This window comes from Artibeus jamaicensis, unplaced genomic scaffold, assembly GCF_021234435.1.
Source record: "Artibeus jamaicensis isolate MK-2021 breed Jamaican fruit bat unplaced genomic scaffold, CSHL_Jam_final contig_1015, whole genome shotgun sequence".
Taxonomy (NCBI): domain Eukaryota; kingdom Metazoa; phylum Chordata; class Mammalia; order Chiroptera; family Phyllostomidae; genus Artibeus; species Artibeus jamaicensis.
Genome location: NW_026521194.1, coordinates 699,814 through 718,681, shown reverse-complemented (window position 1 = coordinate 718,681; position 18,868 = coordinate 699,814). Strand labels below are relative to the sequence as shown.

Sequence of the window (18,868 nt, the reverse complement as noted above, 5' to 3'; positions counted from 1 at the left end):
TACATCACATGGCTGAATACCTTCTGGGAAGACCTGACACACACATGGACTACCAACTTCTCAACTGAAAAACTGGCAGGTCCCAGTACTCACCTGTCATGAGTATAACCGTGATCTGGCCTGCAGCATTCCATCAGGGTCTTTGCATCCCAAGTGTCTGCTTTACTGCCACACAGGAGTTGATCCAGCTGTGCATTTAAATAAGGGTAATAAATTACTAAAGATAACAGTTGCATAACAGAGTGAAATGCATACAACATGTTCTGTTTTGTAGTACACTGATATAAAGGCCTATATGTATCGAGTAAGAGTATTGTTTTCATATCAACGACTTCTGCTTAGGACCCTCTTTATATAATGTGGTCTTCTAATGCATTTATAGATTCAATCTCCTCAGTTACATACACATTAACAGGTACTCTGCCCATTTGCAGGGACTAGGTTCTAGAGAAGTCAAACAACACTTCGAAGACAAACCCTTGATTAAAGTTTTCCTAACTCTTCTCATTTCTTTAGATGCTTTCACTTGGTAATTTACTTCTAACCAAGGACATTTTCACAAATCCTGGCTTTGGGAATCACAAGGGTATTGAATTAGGGAAGCCAAGAGCTAGATAGACTGAGCCGGAGAAAAAAGTGACCAAAGAAAGCTGAACTGAGACATACCAATGGGTAGGTTTTCACATTTTGTAAAAAGAGGCACATCTATGCCATATAGTTGTTTGGGCTTGTATGGGGATCCACCTAGTCATTACAGAATGAATTTCAGAAAGCAAGAAATGCCTTTGTGTCCTTGGAATATCCAACATCCGTTTCAAATTGAACTTATCTTTTTTTCTGGTTTAACTGCCCATTTGCAAAACGATATACTGTTGAGAAAATCCAATTCAGGGCTTATGAAATTTAATATCTACTACATGTCACTCATTATCAGATACATTATACGTTTTGTTCGAGATGGAGATAATCCCCATTTTTCAGATGAGGCAGCCAGATCATGTACAACTGTTTGGCTATGGTCACACGGCTAAGTAGCAGGGACCAGGATTCAATTCTAGGAGTAACATTTGATGCTTTTCAATTCCAGGTGATGCTTAGTGCCTTAAAGCACCAGTGTTACCACACGCTTCAACAGTTAGCAAAACAAAGTGGACATAAAAATAATAATTGAGATTAAAATGCTAGGTTAATCAAATTTCCAGATTCAGCTGGCAATGAATGTGTATTCTAAAAGCCAGGATTCAAAAAAATAAACCAAGATGTTTCCAAACTGGGGAAACCTAACATTTTCTAGACTTGTTCTATGACATTTCATCATAGTTTCTTGTTGTACTTTAAGATGGTTAAAAAAACTCTGCACATGAACTCATTTTTTTCTATTCTCAAAAGTATCATGTGAATTTGGCAATTAAGTGATTTACAACACTTCCTTAAAACTTCAAGCACTATCTTTTATCTTGCAACAAAGTCTCATCTACTTCAGGAAGTTGTCAAACAAAAAACCAGGCCAAACCGTGCTACCTCCTCAGGGTCAGTTTCGTCACTCTGGCCCTCCCTGCCGAGCATAGCAGTATGCGGAAGTCCCACACTCTCCACCCTGCAGCGGGGCCTCGCCTGGTAACAGTGCTGTGCTCGAGTATTCACACGTGGACCCCACTCCCTTGTGTTCAGTATTTATATTCCATGTTCATATAGTTCATATATCCTATTTGTACAGTGTAAAAGGTTATTCTGAATGTTTAATATTCTTCCTTGCTCAGAAAATTATCTTTCCCAAAATCTAACCTTTGCTCCCATCCCCCGCTTTTTATTCCAACAATGGAGTCTTTGACTAAGATAATTAGAGGTACAGAACTAGAAATGAACATTTCCTTTAGACATAAGCTACTCACTTCTTCTGGGTAGAAGTACTGAAGATGACTGAGTGGGAAGACTGATTCAAATCCATCTCTGAATGAATCGAACTGCCTGGAAACACCTTCATTTAGTGCCCAGAATATAACCAGCTACAAAAAAGAAAAATCTTTTACAAACTGTGACAAAATTTCAAATTTCTTTCTGTGACACAGTATAGTGAAATATCACTTTAAAAAAAAAAAAAAGGACAAGTTTTTAAGTCTTTAAAGTATCTCCAAGAGAACTGCTTACGTAAAAGATCAGTCAGGGCAATTTCTAACTTGGGGCCTCACCAGTAAGAAAATATTAAAAAATGCCATGTATATTTATAGTTAGTATGTTTTGAAAATTCATTTACATAAAATCCCTATGGTATAGAGGTATAGATTACCTTACTAGATGACATGCAGATGAAAATTTCTCAAGGGGATAAAATGTTACTGAGAAAAAGAGTATGCGCTTCAAGAGTCACAATTACCAACTGGTTAAGTGTTTCCTATTGTGAAAATGTTCATTCTATATTCTGTTCAGTTCTTAGAACCCAACCCTGCCTCCATTTAGAAAAAGGCAAACTCTGAAAATACAGTCGTGTGCAATTGAAGGATAACAAAAACCACCTGTTACTGGTCCGACATTATCTCATCATCAATTTGGTCAAAAATCAGGACACATTCAAATAATTTTTTAAAACAGTGTTTCATTGATAGAAAAATAAAAGCATTATTGTACATTATTTTCAGAGAACCTTAATCTGGATATTAACTCTTCTTTTAATAATAAACTGAAAGATTAGCCTTCCCAAAGTTAGAAAGAGCAGCAGGTAACATGAGAAGACACTACTACTGAGTATTAAAAAAATTTCTTGCGCATCACAGAAATGTTAGGTAAATCAAATAGTATCTAAGGTAATCTTTACTATCTGTTTTCTCTCTTAAATTGATGAAGAAACCACAGCTCAAATTTTTCAGAGATTCTATCAAAAATTCCAGAGTTAGGCTACCAGAAAAGTTAGGTCTGTCTAGGTGGAAGGTGGCATTTCATCTTCAACCCCATGTTCTTTCCACGTAATGTCAGAAAAGAAACTTTTCAAAAAGTAGTAATAAAGATCTACATGGGTTATAATTTAAAGTATAATTTATGTTCAGTATAAAACTGTTTCCATGATTTTAGCAAATATAGTCAAAGATCATGAATTAGTAATTGAAAAGTCTCGCCAAACCCACAAATATGAGAGGAAGGGGCGGGGGTAGGGAGAGAGAGAGTGTGTATGTGTTAGAAGCAATTTCTAGCTGGCTTGATAGAAAGACAGAAATGCAATACGGTGAGATCACAAGGAATGGCTCCTTTTCACTGATTTCTTTGAAAACTGTGAGCAAATGTGAAGTGTAATGTTAGCAGATAGTATTTAAACCTGGGAATAGCAAACACAAGACTGTAAGGCACTGTGAAATATCCAACATATCCCTCAATTAGAGCAAATGGAAGCTAAGGCCTGAAAAGGCAACTTCATGCCTGATTCCATGGATCAAAGGTCTCAAACCAGTCCACGCAGGCAGGTAGCTGATGCCTCCCATGATTCCCTGGCAGCCTCCCCCCCCCACCACCACCCTGCCTCCTTTAGAGCACTACCCACAGGCAGAGCCATCACCACAAACGGCCTTCTCCCCCAAGGACGCCACAACTACGTACTCTCAGATACTCTTCTAGGTTGTGGATGGTGACAGGTATATCCTTTCCTCCTTTCTTCAGTTCAATATTGGGAAACCCTGGCAGGGTGAAATCCAATCCTAGATCTTCAACTGAGCAGCCATTTATAGTCAGGGTTTCTAATGCATATCGTAGACTCTCTTTGGTCTAAACAAAAAGAAGGATTGTCAAGCTCACTATTCACTCAATTATATCATTATGTTTACAAAATACAAGGTATGCTAACAAATTTTATGGGGTCCTTCACCTCTTAGGCTATCTTTTCTTATTTTGCCATAATCTCCACATGAACAAGTCACTGAGATCACAAAGGAAATTATCTCAAACACTTCAGAATCCAACTGTCTTTACGTGAAAAACATGATGTCAAGTGTTCCTCCATAATGAGATGCTTGCTACTCAATTTGTTCATGTTCAAATGCTACTTCACAGAAAGACCTTGCATAATGGTCAGTTTAAGAGTGTGGTCTCTAGAGGCAGACCAGTCTTCATAAATTCATAGTATATGTACATAACTAATGCTGGATAATATAATACACTTAGAAAATTATGAATACAAATAAGAACACATAACGTACTATCTAGTATTAGCAATAAACTTTTTTCTCTGCAAAGTCCAAGTCTAAAGAATACCCTTTAGACTCTTCATTTAGGCCTAAAATAACATACATCTATTCATATAATAGCACTACAGTTGCTATTCAAGTCATACTCTAAAAACAAGTGTTAAAAGCAGTTTGTGTTATTCACTTTAAATGCTTAAGATGACAAAAGATTAGATTTATATTTTATAAAAACATTAACTTTTTTTTAAGATTAAGCACAAAAGCTAACAAGCACAACTACAAATTCTATCCAATTATGAATGTGTCCAATATAGGAGAAAAAAGACAAATGGGTTTCTGGATCAGAGATGCCTCCAAGTATGAAATTCCTAGAGGCAAAACACTCAAGTGCAAAACATTAGTTACTTTAACTAAAACAGGCTGATTATTAAATCATTTAAAGAAGATACTGAAAGCTGCTTAGAATCCCAGATAATTCAAAATACAGAGAAAGTGGCAGCATTATTTAAGATTAAGGTAAAATATGGCTGCTGAAGATTATGTTCACTTTTATTTTTAATGTTCATTTTTACTTCTCTGCAAAAACCTATGTGTTTATGTCTCAGTTTCAGGTACATCATTTGATGACACCAAAGGAAGGTTTTTCATTTTGCGTCTGAAATATTCTTCGGCAGAAAGGCTAAAAAATTTTAATTTTGTTCTAATGTCCTCCTACTGAAAAGCTCTCAAAATTGTCCCACCTCTTGTTACAGATGATGGCAATCACTGGTATGCTAAAGACTCTTCCACAGCTACTCAAGAAATATCTTGAAAGGTTTTCATTACAAATTGCTACCATTAACAGGTATCTAGAATACACAATATATCCTTGATATATATTTAAAAGAGTATCAAAAGATGTGAGGAAGAACTGCAGTGGAGACATGAATGCATAACAGAGCTTGCAAAACATGAGACTGCAGGCTCCAGACCAAATAGGCTGGCCTTGAATTCTACTGCTACCACATCCTAGGTATGTGACCTTGGGCAGGAGGTTACTCAACCCATCTGCCTCAGGTTTCTCATGTATAAAACAATGATAAGAGAAATACCTAAGTCTCATAGGGCTGCTGTGGATTAAATGAATTAATATAAGTAAAGCACTTATATTATGTGAATTATTTGAAAATAATTTGAATTAATATAAGTAAAGCACTTGGAACAGTCAGGATTTTACCTTCCTTCCTTGTTCTCACCTCTCGGCCATTATTTACATAAAAGATGACACTATATAAGATTTAGTAGTTTAAAATTTACAGTTAGTTAAGCATAAACCTAACTGGCTCTAAAAACCAAAAAACAACAGATATTGTATGGAAAACATGGACTTGGCCTCTTTTTAAAGGCTTGGCCATGCCCCTTAATAAGCTTATTTTTCCAAAACCACCCAAAATTACCAATTAATATGAGTTAAGATTAATTCCAATTCCCTCACAAATCATCTTTTTCCCCTGATAAAAAAAAAGCCATTCTAAACCCCTCACTTGTCTACTCTAAGTTCCTCTCCATTTCAGCAAGAGATGTGGCACTTTCCACTCCACGGCATCTCCAGTCTCTATTCTTAATGGGTGTTAACTGAACACTGGTCTATGTTAGCTGCCCAAATATAAGCTTATCTGAATCTGTGATACTTTTTAAAAATACGACTTTGCCTTCTTCTAACGTCAAATACAGAACCACTAACTTCAGATTGAGTCAAATGATTTTTTTCATCTATTGTTAGTAAAGAATATGAATTAATGATATAAAGCTTAGGATTACCCACAAACTCTCTAACAGAGAAACTCCAACACGTATTATCAAGAAATAGTGCACAGCCACTGTGACCTTTAAAGATATCTACCTGACTTGCCCTGGCTGGTGTGGCTCAGTGGATTGAGTGCCGGCCTGTGAACTGAAAGGTCACCAGTTTGATTCCCAGTCACAGCACATGCCTGGGTTGTGGGCCCGATCCAGACTTAGGATGTGTGAGAGGCAACCGACTGAATAATTCTCTCACACACTGTTGCTTTTCCTCTTTCTCCCTCCCTTCCCCTCTTAAAAAAAAATCTTCCTGAGTTCTGTCTAAATACAAATGGACTGTTCCTAAATTAAGCAACCTTTCTGGGAGAGGAAAAAAAAAATCAATCTGTCCTAAGAATAATTTGATCAATTCAAATCCTTACTAAAAAGATTCAGTATGATATAGTATCTGCCCAGATACATAATACCCATATAAAATATAACAAACAAGATCCCCTGGTGTTAGGAGTGCATTTTATTGGTTAATCAAGCCATTTACTCATCAACTACTATTATTATATATAGGTCATCTTCCGCACTGTAAAATGTTTCAGTTGTGATAAAAAAAATATAACTCTTAAAATAACGTATTAATATAGAAACACATTAACATAGAATAATTAAATGGGTCAAATACAAACCACTTAACAAAGGCCTCATCTTTCTACAGTAAGAAACTCAGCCATTTGACTGTTTCCTCATCTTTAAAGCCTACCTGGGACTTATCTTGTTCAAGTCTTTTCTTCTGTCTGACAATGTCTTCTAGGTGATACACTGATCTGGCTACAACTGGGTCAATGTCAAACAAATCGTGGGATGTCAGTGAAGTTTCTTGCCGTAGCATCCACTTATAAAAGGGTAAGCCAAGAGGCAGGTCCACCTGAGAGGGAATATGCAAAATATTTCAACCGTCGCAGCTTGTAGAATTGCCTCAATTCTATAACTGACACTTAAAAAGATCATTTTAAAAGGTTAAGTAATCTCCAGGGGAAGGAATACATTTAGGAACTGTTTTCCTCATTATATGAAACTGTCCCCATTTAATCTGGGGTCCTGACATTGCGAAAAATTTAGAATACTGAAGAATTCCATTTAAACAATGACCCTATAACATAATTTTTCAATGATGGACATACAGTCTTCATAAGGGCTCAACATCAAGAGATGTTTAGCAGAAAGAGGTTAAAAGGAAGAACCAAATAATTACCATTAAAATAAAAATGGAACTTCTAAAATAACTGATTAACAGTTTATTCTTCAGTTACAGTAAAATAGTAAGCTTGTGAATTTGATATCAAATAAAAATGTCTCCCACATACAAAGTAGCTCAGGAGATGTGAGAAGAGAAAATGAAGAAAAGTCCAGAAATACTCAAACCTTTGTGATTACTGACTTTCTTGGATCATTTTCATTCCAGCTCTCTAATGGCAATTCACTGCAGTTCCGTTAGTTACATACTCTTGCTTCCCAACTGAATTAAAACTCTAATGTCAAACACTTTAGAAATACATTAATTAAAATCATCTTTAATACTATCTGACTCTCTGAACTCCTGCAACTAACAAAATGTGGGCCACAGACTGGCACTTGAGCCTCACCCTTGCTACTGAATCAGAACTGGCTTTTGTTAACAAAATCCCCAAATAATTCATACACACATTAAAGTTTATGAAGTGCTGTTTTAAAATACGACATTAAGCGCATGAGATTACATACTCTTGTAGAACACAGGCACAAAAAACTTACAGAAAAACAAATAATTGGAAAACTCACCAATCTGAAATCCATGATAGCCTTTGCCATTAATTTTCCTAAGAAGCGAAACTTCATCTTAACTTTTGCAATATGAGCTGGCTTTGCTGTCCTACCAAAGGGAAGGGCAAACAAGCCCTGGAGGTTTTGAATGTACTTGGTCCCTTCTTGGCTTCCTGTAAAATGAGCAAGTCATCCAACTTTAGATGCTCTTTCCCAAAACAAGACAAAACAAAACCTGCTAAGAACATTCAAGAAATTCAGTATTCTCACAATCAGAAAGATCATGGAATGAAGTCCTCTAGAGCTGGAAGGGCCTCCCTTACTTGAAAAATGAGAAAACAAAGGCTGGAATAAATTAAGGTAAGGGAGCAGAGTCCTTTGCTAGATGTTAAATATATTTAATGAACTCTAAGGGCCCATTCCCTGAAATGACTAATATAAAATGACTGACTAACTCAGCCAGAGATCAGGACTTACCTTTTGGATTGCTAAGAGTCACTTCTTCACCTCTCCAGAGACCCAAGTCAGCTCTCTGTAGTTCCTGAGATACAAGTGCATAAAACTCCAGTGTAGGCCCAAGACCTGTGCCAACCTACAACAAAAGTAGAACAATTTTGAATTTTAGAATTTGTGTTTTTTTAAAACCTGACAACCTGTCTGCAATGTGGATATTAACAGGAACTGTTTATCAAGATGCAGTAGAGATTATGTCCTCAACTGTCCTGAGTATACTATATTCCTTCAGTCTTGTCTTCTAGAACAGCTAGCAGTCCTTTATACTTATTTTCCTATTCCCCATGGCCCTTAACATCGTACCTATATGGTTCAAGCTTGTACCCTGAGAAAAGTACGTTTGTACCTATATACCTTGCCCTCGGAGACTAAGATGGCATGGTCTGCACACGGCTCTCTCTTTAGTGAATGGTAACACTGAAACCAGCTCAGATGCCACCGCCTCAGGAGAAGCCTCCTTCTCTGCACAGTTAGCTTCCTCCTTTTCTTAGAACTTCCATTCAGCTATTTAAGTATTTATCATATTACTTTGTCACCATTTCATTACATGCCTATCTGTATCTCTCACTTGAGAGTAACTTTAATTTACCTCTGCATCCTTGACAGTGGATGTGCCCAAGCATACATCAGCCACTTAACAGAGGTTGGTAGGGGAAGGTCTGAACCCACACCAGCACCCACCAGGCTAGCTTAGCCTCAGAGAGTAGCACATCAGTGCTTCTGAAGCCCCATGGTACACTGGACTCAGGGCCTGAGAGCTTTACCAATATGCACACGTCCTGAAGATTCTGATTTGGCAGGTTTAGACCCTGGGCACTGGTATTTTGAGACAAGCTCCAAGGATAACTAACTGTACAGCCTTGAATGAAAACCCATCCTCCACAAGAAACATGAACCCGGGGCAGTGTTCCCAGGCTTAACTATTCCTTCTTGTTCTATCAAGGCCCTCCCAGGTCAGACCACAAGTTAGATATGTGGCTAATGACAAGTTAATACCACAGTTTATAGGGCTAAATCTAACCATGGTCCTGTCAAGAAGACTATATTTCACTTACAGAGTATTTGCAAATAATGTGTATTATTTTATCATGATCACAGTAACTTTAAAAAAGTGTCCACACTAGCTTAGATGCCATCCACCAAAGGTTTAACTCAACTTTCATTTGGAAAGTTGACCTGCTGGGACCTGGTGATATGTTCTTAATCCACCCCACCACCTTGTCAGTGCAGCACAGCAATGGCATAGCACTCAGCCCACGCTCCAACCCAAACCTGGGCACTGTGGGTGGCTCTTCTTGGTCTTATTATCCACATTCCAAACAATTATTAAACACTGTAAGCTCCACCTTCAAAATATATTCTAAACTGTTACCATTAACCTCTCTTATCTGTCTCTGCACTAGCAATCTTGGCATCCCATACTCTATTTCTCCCAGTGACGAGAGAGATCCTTACATTCGATGAAATGAACGTAACTTCATTTCATTCCTCCACTCCCTCTGAGGATTCCCATCTCACTCAAAGTGAAAGCTCAGGATGGAAAAACTGTCCACATGTCCTTTGTGATCCCTCCTCCCTCCCCGACTCCTACACCCCGTCATCTGCCAACAGGCAGGAATGTTTGCCTCAAGGCACTCACTTGTCTGTTATTTTCTTAGAGATACCCTTCCACCAGAGAGTAACGACTCACCTCTGCTCAAATGTCACCTTAGACCACCCTATCCCCTCCCCATTATGCTCCATTTTCTGATTTTCCTTCATCTCATGGTCTAATACATACATGTGTATGTGTTTGTGTACCCACCCCCCAAACTAAAAGAAAAGCTCAATGACTGCAGGGACTCTGTATAATTTGTTCTCCATTCATCCCTGGGCATTAGAAGAGAGGAAGGAGGGAAAAGAGAGAGAAGCAAAGAGACAAAGAATAAAACTGCATTAATATCTGGTATCCACCAGATGGTGCTTTAAAGTCAGTTCTTTCTCCCTTCAGCATAATTATCCTAGGCTAAGTAGAAATCACAGATTAGAGATCAGTCTACTTCCTTCATCTAAATACTGTTATTTCTACAGGTAAAACAGACAACTTAGATTACTAAATGACATGGGTTATCACCATAAACACTCATCACAGCAAGTCTCTGTGAGAGTGGAAGGACCAATTCATGTATACTCTGGCAATTCGCCCCTATCTTGGGCCAGCCAGCAGCCCCCCAGATCAACCTTATCTTTTCAGTGATCCTCATCTCACTCAGCCACTCCACTGAAAAGATAGGTACTTTGGCTTTGCTTCACTTGCTTTTTAAAGGAAGACAAAGTATAAAGCACTAGAAACAAAAATAGAGGAAAGCAAAAAACTCTGACAACTTGCCTTACTTGCAACTTTGAAAGTCTTTTTCTTTCAAACTTAAATACTGGCATTTACCATGTGACAATATTCTAGGCATTTTACTTATCTAATTGTTCTAACCATATGAGAGGTAGCTTTATTTATCATACCCTTGTTGAGCTATGATTAAGGAATTTACATAACCTACCCAGTGTTACAAAGCCAGTAAAAGTAGCAATACCAGGCTCCACAGCCCATGGTCTAATCTTCCACCATCACAAAAGGCTGGGTCATTTGCAGCCCCAACCCCTGAGGCTTGGATGACTTGCAAAGTCCAGAGACAGGTTTAGTTCTTCCCTGCCTTACCACTTATCCCTGTTCAAGATAGAGTCCATTCTGATCTGACATTTTTGGATTAGGAGGACTCTTCTACAGTTGAGAGTCTTGCTGATGGCCACCAGCTGCTTTGTGTGGTTGAATTTAATTTATAGCCTGAGGTCCAATTCATGTAAGGGGGGGGGGTGTCCAAAAAACCCCAGACTTATAAAAAATTGTGTATTTATTCTTACAAGTTTAAATTTCAGTCGCCTTCAAAGTACTATCTATCCATTTGACGCAATGCATCTATTGAGATGGTTTTTTAAACTAGTTGATTTTGATGTCTTTTAGTGCTTTTGTCATTTTTTTGTTTCATCTCTTCCACATGGGCAAAATGTTTCCCTTTGAGGACTTTTTTCATACGGAGACATAAAGTTGCTTGGGGCAAGACTGGGTGAATACGGAGGGTGAGGCATTGGGGTCATGCCCCTTTGGGTCAAAGGTGCTGAGCACTCAGCAAGATATAGGCAGGTGCACTTGTAAATCGCCCACCACTAAACGGGCAAGTAAGTGTAAAAAGCCTTTTAAGCCCAGATGGGTTTCTAGCTCATCTAGTGGGGGAAGCTTGTACTACAGGGGACCACCCTCCAGAATTCCAAGGATTTTTTTTGATCCCCCCCCCCACCATTGGTATAAAAGGTGAACTCTTCCCAATCCCCGTCTTCCCCAATAATGTTGACTCCTGGAATCTTTTCTTACCTAAGTCTTACCTAAGACCCAACAAGTAACATGCAATTTGAACATACCCATTAAGAATAAGAGAGAAGACATACCTGGCAAAAGAAAAATGTAGCGTAAAAAATTACAAGTCTTGTTTAAATAAACTAAGCAGACAAATCACCTAGAGCAAAGGTCTTGCAGTTTTATAAATAAGAAATGTGGGTATGTAAACATATTAAGAACTGTGTCCTCTAAGCAAGAGGCATGATGAGGGTAGGGTCTTATTAAGATCAAATTTCTTATTAAGGCAGTCAAGGCCTCCATTCTAACTCCTCTCCCTCTTGTCAATTCCAGAGCAGTTTCTCCCTTCTGCCACTCACTACCAAGCCAGATCCTTTGCTCAAGCCACATTCTTTTGCCCCTTAACTTTCCCCTCTCCCCTTTCCATTAGGATGTAACAAACAGCTTACTTCTCCTCAAAGCCATCCCTACACATTCCTGAGACAGTGTTCCTCCTTCACCTGGTACCTATACCTCTCATTTGCTACACTGGTTTGTACCTTTGTCCCGTGTCTCCCCAACCATGCTATAATCCTTTGTATGCAGGAACTGTGTCATACTCTGGATCCCAGGAAGGCCACATACTCCCCAGTACACAACTACTTAAAAATAATTTGATGCCTGAATACTCTTAACTTTCAAAGTCTTAATGAGGAGAAAAATCAGTCATAATTAAAATTATTTGTATAACTACAGACAGTATTAAAATCTATACAGTACTTACCATGAACCAGGCACTATTCTAACACTTCATAATACAGAACCAGTCACAACTGTTGAGGTTGTTCTACAGCCTACATTTTATAGGTAAGAAAGCTGAGGAGCAGAGTTGTATACATAATCAGTATAATGGAAGGTTTGACAATTTTATGTCTGTAAGATTTTCAGAAGTCTAAAAACTCTTAAGAAATTAAGTGAAAGGGAGGAAAATATTCCCAAGACTCAGTACCTCAGAGATAAAATATATAAGAAAATCATCATTTGATTATTTTGGTGTATTGCCCTGGTTGTTTAAAAGCATCTCAAAAGAAATAAAAGACAAAGATTAAAAAAGAAGTAAAACTTTTTCACAGATGACATGATTGCCTAGCAGATAGGTATCTAACCTGTGGTCCACAGGCCACATGAAGCCTAGGATGGCTATGAATGCGGCCCAATAGAAAATCATAAATTGACAACTCTTCTTTTTCCAGTGTGGCCCAGAAACACCAAAAGGTTAGATATCCCCAGCTACAGCATGGGTTAGCAAGCTACAGCTCTGGTTCCTGCTTGTTTTTATATGGTCAGGAAGATTAAAATTTTTTTAAAAAAGATTTTATTCATTTACCTTTAGAGGGGAAGGGAAGGAGAGAGGGAGAGAAATATCAATGTATGGTTGCCTCTCATGCATCCCCTGCTGGGAACTGGCCTGCAGTCCAGGCATGTGCCCTGAATGGGAATCGAATCTTGATCCTTTGGTTCGCAGGCCCTCACTCAATCCACTGAGCTACACCAGCCAGGGCTAAGAATGGTTTTTACAATAGTAAATGGTTGAAAATAATCTTGTATTGCATTTCACAACATGTGAAAATTATATAAAATTCAAATTTCAGTGATCATCGAGTTTGTTGGAACATGGCTATACTAACTAATGTATGTATTGTCTATGGCCACATTCACAATATAAAGACAAAACTGAGTAGTTGTCATTAAGACCATATGACCCAGAAAGCCTGAAATATTTACTATATGGCCCTTTACAAGAAAAGTTCCCCAAGCCCCGAGTCTACAATTATCCTAAATGATGTATTAAAGTTATTAGAACCAATAATTAAGTTTTAACAAGGTTACAAAAAACAATGTCAATATTTTAAAAATCAACTGTTTTTATAAACTAACAGCAACTGGGAACTGAAATGAAAGAGTATCATTTTCAATGCCATAAAAAAACATGAATTATTTGGGGAGAAATTTAACAAAACATGTGCATGAAAGGCCTTTAGACTTGTTATAAATCATACTGAGAGAAATTAAAGACGACCTAAACAAGTGAAAAGCTACACTTTCATGAATTGGAAAACTCAATACTGTAAATATAGATTCTCTCCCAAAGTGATCAAGATTCAACATAATCCCAATCAACATCCTGTGACATGTTTGGTAGACACAAACTGAATTAAAAATTTGCAGAGAATTACAAGGAATTGAGAATTTAACCAAAACAACTATGAAAAGGAAAAACAAGGCTGACTGGCACGAACTACACAAACTACAGTAAACCAGAGTATATAAATTAATAAAAATGTCCAGAAAACACAAAAACACACCCAAACATTCATAACCAACTGATTTTCAACAAAGGCGCCATGGTAATTCAATAAGAGAAAGTACAATTTTTTTCCAAACAAATGGTGCTTGAAAAATTCATTAGTGTATGTTCAGAAAAAAAAGAAAAACAAACCTTAGCCCTTACTTTATACCACATATAAAAATTAACTCAAAAAATTAACTTAGACCTAAATTTAAGAGCTAAAAACTATACAACACATGTGAAAGAAAAATCTCACACCATAGATCAAGGGAAAATTTCCTGATATCTAGAAGGTTCAAACCACAAAGGCCAAAAACAATAAATTAAATTTCATTGAGAGTAAACTTGTTCTTTCAAAAACATTTCGTCAGGAAACGAGAAGATAAATCACAGACTAGAAGAAAATATTTGCAAAACATTTATCTCATAAAGGACTTGTATCCAGAATACATAAAGAACTCAACAACTCAATGACAAAATAAAATCCAATGAAAAAGTGGGCAGAATTCTTGGACATCTCACCAAAGATATATGTATGGCCAATAAGGAATAAAATGATAAATCAATTATTATCAGAGAAATGCAAATTAAAACCCCAGTAAGATACACAATGAACCCCCACCAAAGTAACTAAAATTTAAAAGATTGACAATACTAAATGGCAGTGAGCATGCAAAGCAACCGAAACTCACATACTACACATTACCAATGGGAATGAAAAACAGGACAGTTGCTATGGAAAAGTTTGATGTTTCTTTTAAAGTTAAAATATATTTTACCAAATGCCTTAGCAACTCAACCCTAAAGTACTTAGCTGAGAGAAATAAAAACACGCAACTACATGAAGACATATACACAAATGTTAATAGCAGCATTATTCGTAAGTGCCAAAAACTGAAAACACTCAAATGTGTATCAACTGGTGGTGAAACATATTATGGTATACAGATATAATGAACAGCTAGTCTACTACTCAGCAATGAAAGGAGACAGACTGATACATGCAACAACATGGATTAATCTCAAAAGCATTACACTAAGTGAGAGAAGAAGTAACACAAATGGTTACACACTGTATGATTCCATTCATTATGATATTCTAAAAAAAGACAAAACTATAGGAACAGAAAACAGATCAATGGCTGCCAGGGACTAGGGGGATGGAGGCAAGGGACTGACTGCAAAGTGGTCTAAAAGAACATCTTGTCGTGGTGAGACTTTTTTATCTTGATGTCGTAGTGATTACCGACTGTATACTCGTTGACTCTTACAACTGTACATCTCTAAAGTGTGCATTTACTATATGTAAGTTGTATCTCAGTAAACCTAGTTTTTACAAATGCAATTCACACATTTTGAAAGAAAAGGTAAAAGTATGTTTTTGACGTATCAACTAAAATTTCCACAAACACCTATTCTTATGCCAAGAAAGACACATTAAATATACAACTTAACCTCAAAAAATGGAGAACTGCCCTGGCTGGTATGGCTCAGTAAGTAAATTGAGCACCAGCCTGCAAACCAAAGGGTTGCTGGTTCAATTCCTTGTCACGGCACATGCCTGGGTTGCCCACCAGGTGCCTGGCTGGGGACACGTGATAGGCAACTGATCAAAGTTTCTCTTGGACATCAATTGTTTCTCTCCCTCTCTTTTTCTTCCCCCACTTCTAAAAGTAAATAAATAAAAACTTTTAAAAAAGATAGAGAACTTAAAACAAGGACCAAGAAACTCTAACTCTAATGACATTTTATCAAGGGCACAAATCACACTACGAACTGTCCACAGACTCAAAAGCTCACCTCGTTTTCATACTGGATTTCTAACATGGCCCTTGAGCTGCCAAGATCCTGCATCACAGACTCAGCTTGTTTCAGTAGCTCCTCTCTGTTCACAGTGCGCTACGAAGTAAAGTACAAAAGTGAGGAAATGAAGTTTACGCCACACATTAATAAACAGGCTGCATTTCTTGAAGTGCCAAAAAAATTTTAAACAAATAAAAATCATTTAAAAAATTATTTATTTTAAAAAGCATACCTCACCAAAGGTTAAGAAGTAGCTGCATTGCTACAAACATTGACAACATTCTGGCATACATGAAGAAAAGCTAGATGTAAGTGCAATTATCTTGAGCTTGTGACAAGTTGAGAAAATTCAAGAAGGGAGAATTTTTTAAACTTCCCCAAAGGTTTTCAACGCAATTCAGGGCTTCAGCTTCATGGACTCTCCCTGGGTACACTTACAGATAAATGATGAAGAAATAGGAATGCAGGTGACAGGTGAGCTGGAAACCTGCTGGCTCTGATTTGCAGAGATCCTACAAGCACTACTGCAAACATCTACTGAGATGCACAGGAATGAGAAAGGTCTGGACGGATCATCTCTAATTTCTACCAACACCATTGTTTACGAAATCCTAATGACATAGATCAAGGTAGCAAGGTGCTTTTTTTTTTTTTTTTTTAAGCATAATGCTTTTAGTTTTGTTTTGCTTCTCATTCCTTCCACTACTTTCTTCTGTCATTACTAATGACTCTTATGGAACTTATAGAAAAGGTTTTGAGAAGACAGACCTGAATAAGAATCCTGAGCAAGAAACAGGCAGAACAGAAGTTGTAAGTTAAAGGCAGTATAGTGGCAGAAGTGTAGGACCGGGTTGCAGATGGAAATGGCTTAGAGTTGTATGTTTTAAGGCTACAAATGTGGAGCCTAGACTATAAGCATAGGAAGGTGAAGTCATCAACACAAGGGCTAACTGATCTGTAAGTCATGACATATATCAAGGATTTATTTCAAGTCTCTTCTAATTAGTTATTTACTATGGAAACGAAGTAGATCTGATGAATTCCACCTACTGCATAAGGGATCAATTATAAAAGGGAGGCTATAGCTTGAGTAACTAAATTAGAAAGGAAGGAAGCCTCAGTAAGAAAAGACAAGGTTTTTTTTCCTGGCACAAATCATGAAAACTAGAAGGTAAAAAAAATGTAGAAATTATTTATGAAATTGGGAAAAAGAACTCCAGAGAATGAAGAACAATCACAGATAACTCCAAGAGACTGGTGGGAAAATATAGCTAAAAGATGATAAAAAAAGATCAGCAAAGAGATGACTTTAACTAAGGCTTCTGAGCCAGTAGGCATAATTAGATGCATCACACTTTTAGTTTTCCCATTATTTTAGAAAAGCTCAGTTTGATTCATCTTTAAAATTTTGGGGGAGAAACTTACTTTTTTTCTATCCAATCTAGGTGCAACTCTGCTATCTTGAGAATCAGACTGGTTGATTTCTGGGTTGGTATCAAGTAATCTTTGCATTGCTCGGTCCCGATCAAATGCAGTTACATAAAAAAGCATTTGCCGGGTATCAAAAGGGAAGAAAAACGGGCTGTAAAAAGATGTGATATGTTTATTATCTCAATTAGAACCAGAAACCATAAAAAACCCTAAATTTGAAACGACTTTTTGATATTATACAGATTATAAATATAACCAACAAAAAGGTCTAGGCAAACTAATTTTGAAGCATCTTCATAATCCTTACACAAAATTTATAAGTGATAAGTAATAATGTAGCCTTTCACTGTGAAATCTAAAATTCAAACATTAAAATTCTACATGTGAAATCAGGTCTATCCAAGATCATCTATAAGCTACCCAAAGACCTTTAGGAGGTATGACATGACTAGCAAAAGTTGAATTTTAAAATATCACCACTCTACAGGGCTACCAGCCCACCCCCATTCCACATATAGACAAGTCTCTTTCCTGGTTCATGACTTTCCTCTTAGCTTCAGCATTTCTAAGTCATTCAGAGATTAAAAAAAAAAACAAAAAAAAAACAAAGGCAGCTGCTATTTTTCAAAGAACAAACTCTGCAGTAACTAACAAGTTCTACTACCTCTTGATGTATGATTTTGGTAGTTCTTGACACAGAGCTGCCAAGAGCACTTCCTGTGATAATCTGAATGTTCATTATCTGTCTCTAATATAGGTAATCATGTGGGCATGTGGCTAGTGTGACTAAAAAACTCAATTTCTAATTTTATTTAATTTTAATAAATCTAGTTGTAAACAGCTACATGTGGCTAGTAGCTACTGAATTTATCAGTGCAGTTCTACAACCTCCAAAAATATATAGCTCTGGAGCCAAGCAGTCTCAGAGATCACTCAACTCTACTTTTGGAATCTGATTTTACTGTGGCAGAAGATTTGAACCTCCTACTTGTATGCTTTCCTATTTCATACAGACAGGCATATACAATCAAGCAGATCTAGTACTAGCCCCAGTCTGCTAGTCTGTTTGGATGCTAAAGCATTAAGCAAGCTGTGATCAAATATGACAATGTTACAAAACACATTTAAATAGGTTCGCTAAACACTATGTTTTTGTAACAAAATATTAAAGACCAACAAAATGATAACATTCCCCAAACCACCATTACAGAAGTTATAGTCTTACCACGTTTTTCCTAGTTCAGTGAGCCATGTTGGGATGTTCCCTGTCATGATTACTAAAGGATCTTGAAGCTGTCTATTGGCTTTTGCTGTCAACTTACTGTTATTAAATTCGCTCGTTGGAATAATCTCCTTGCACATTGCATTCTGTAAAATGTTCAAAAAAATTCTACATGTAGTAAAACATTAGGACTATATTCACTATTTCTTTCTTTATCACTAAATATATAAAGTGCCTAGATTTCACCTGGTTTCCAAAATACAGTATCAAACTTCTCATTAGTGTGACCCATCCCAAATGACAATTTCTATAATGCACAGCTGTAACACCCCAACTCCCACATGCCAGAGGTACTGGGCTCAATCACTAACATGAGAGCTAATGATTCATGCAAGGTCAATGCCTTTATTCTTAACTACATTTTCTAAATGTCAAAGACC

General features: G+C 37.2%; 1 protein-coding gene across 18 annotated transcripts in view; it reads right to left on the bottom strand.

Annotated features, from left to right (window-relative positions):
- The window catches only part of TRIP12 (thyroid hormone receptor interactor 12), a 140,317-nt gene that overhangs the window by 2,334 nt on the left and 119,115 nt on the right, over positions 1 to 18,868 (bottom strand). For all 18 annotated transcript variants that reach the window (XM_037135467.2, XM_037135466.2, XM_037135473.2 and 15 more), the window contains 9 exons: positions 18,432 to 18,574; positions 17,201 to 17,357; positions 15,773 to 15,871; positions 8,223 to 8,337; positions 7,764 to 7,918; positions 6,706 to 6,870; positions 3,586 to 3,750; positions 1,893 to 2,006; positions 94 to 188 (listed from right to left, as the gene is read on the bottom strand). In XM_037135467.2, coding sequence (XP_036991362.2) covers positions 94 to 188; positions 1,893 to 2,006; positions 3,586 to 3,750; positions 6,706 to 6,870; positions 7,764 to 7,918; positions 8,223 to 8,337; positions 15,773 to 15,871; positions 17,201 to 17,357; positions 18,432 to 18,574 — 1,208 coding nt within the window. The remainder of the gene's footprint in view (positions 1 to 93; positions 189 to 1,892; positions 2,007 to 3,585; positions 3,751 to 6,705; positions 6,871 to 7,763; positions 7,919 to 8,222; positions 8,338 to 15,772; positions 15,872 to 17,200; positions 17,358 to 18,431; positions 18,575 to 18,868) is intronic.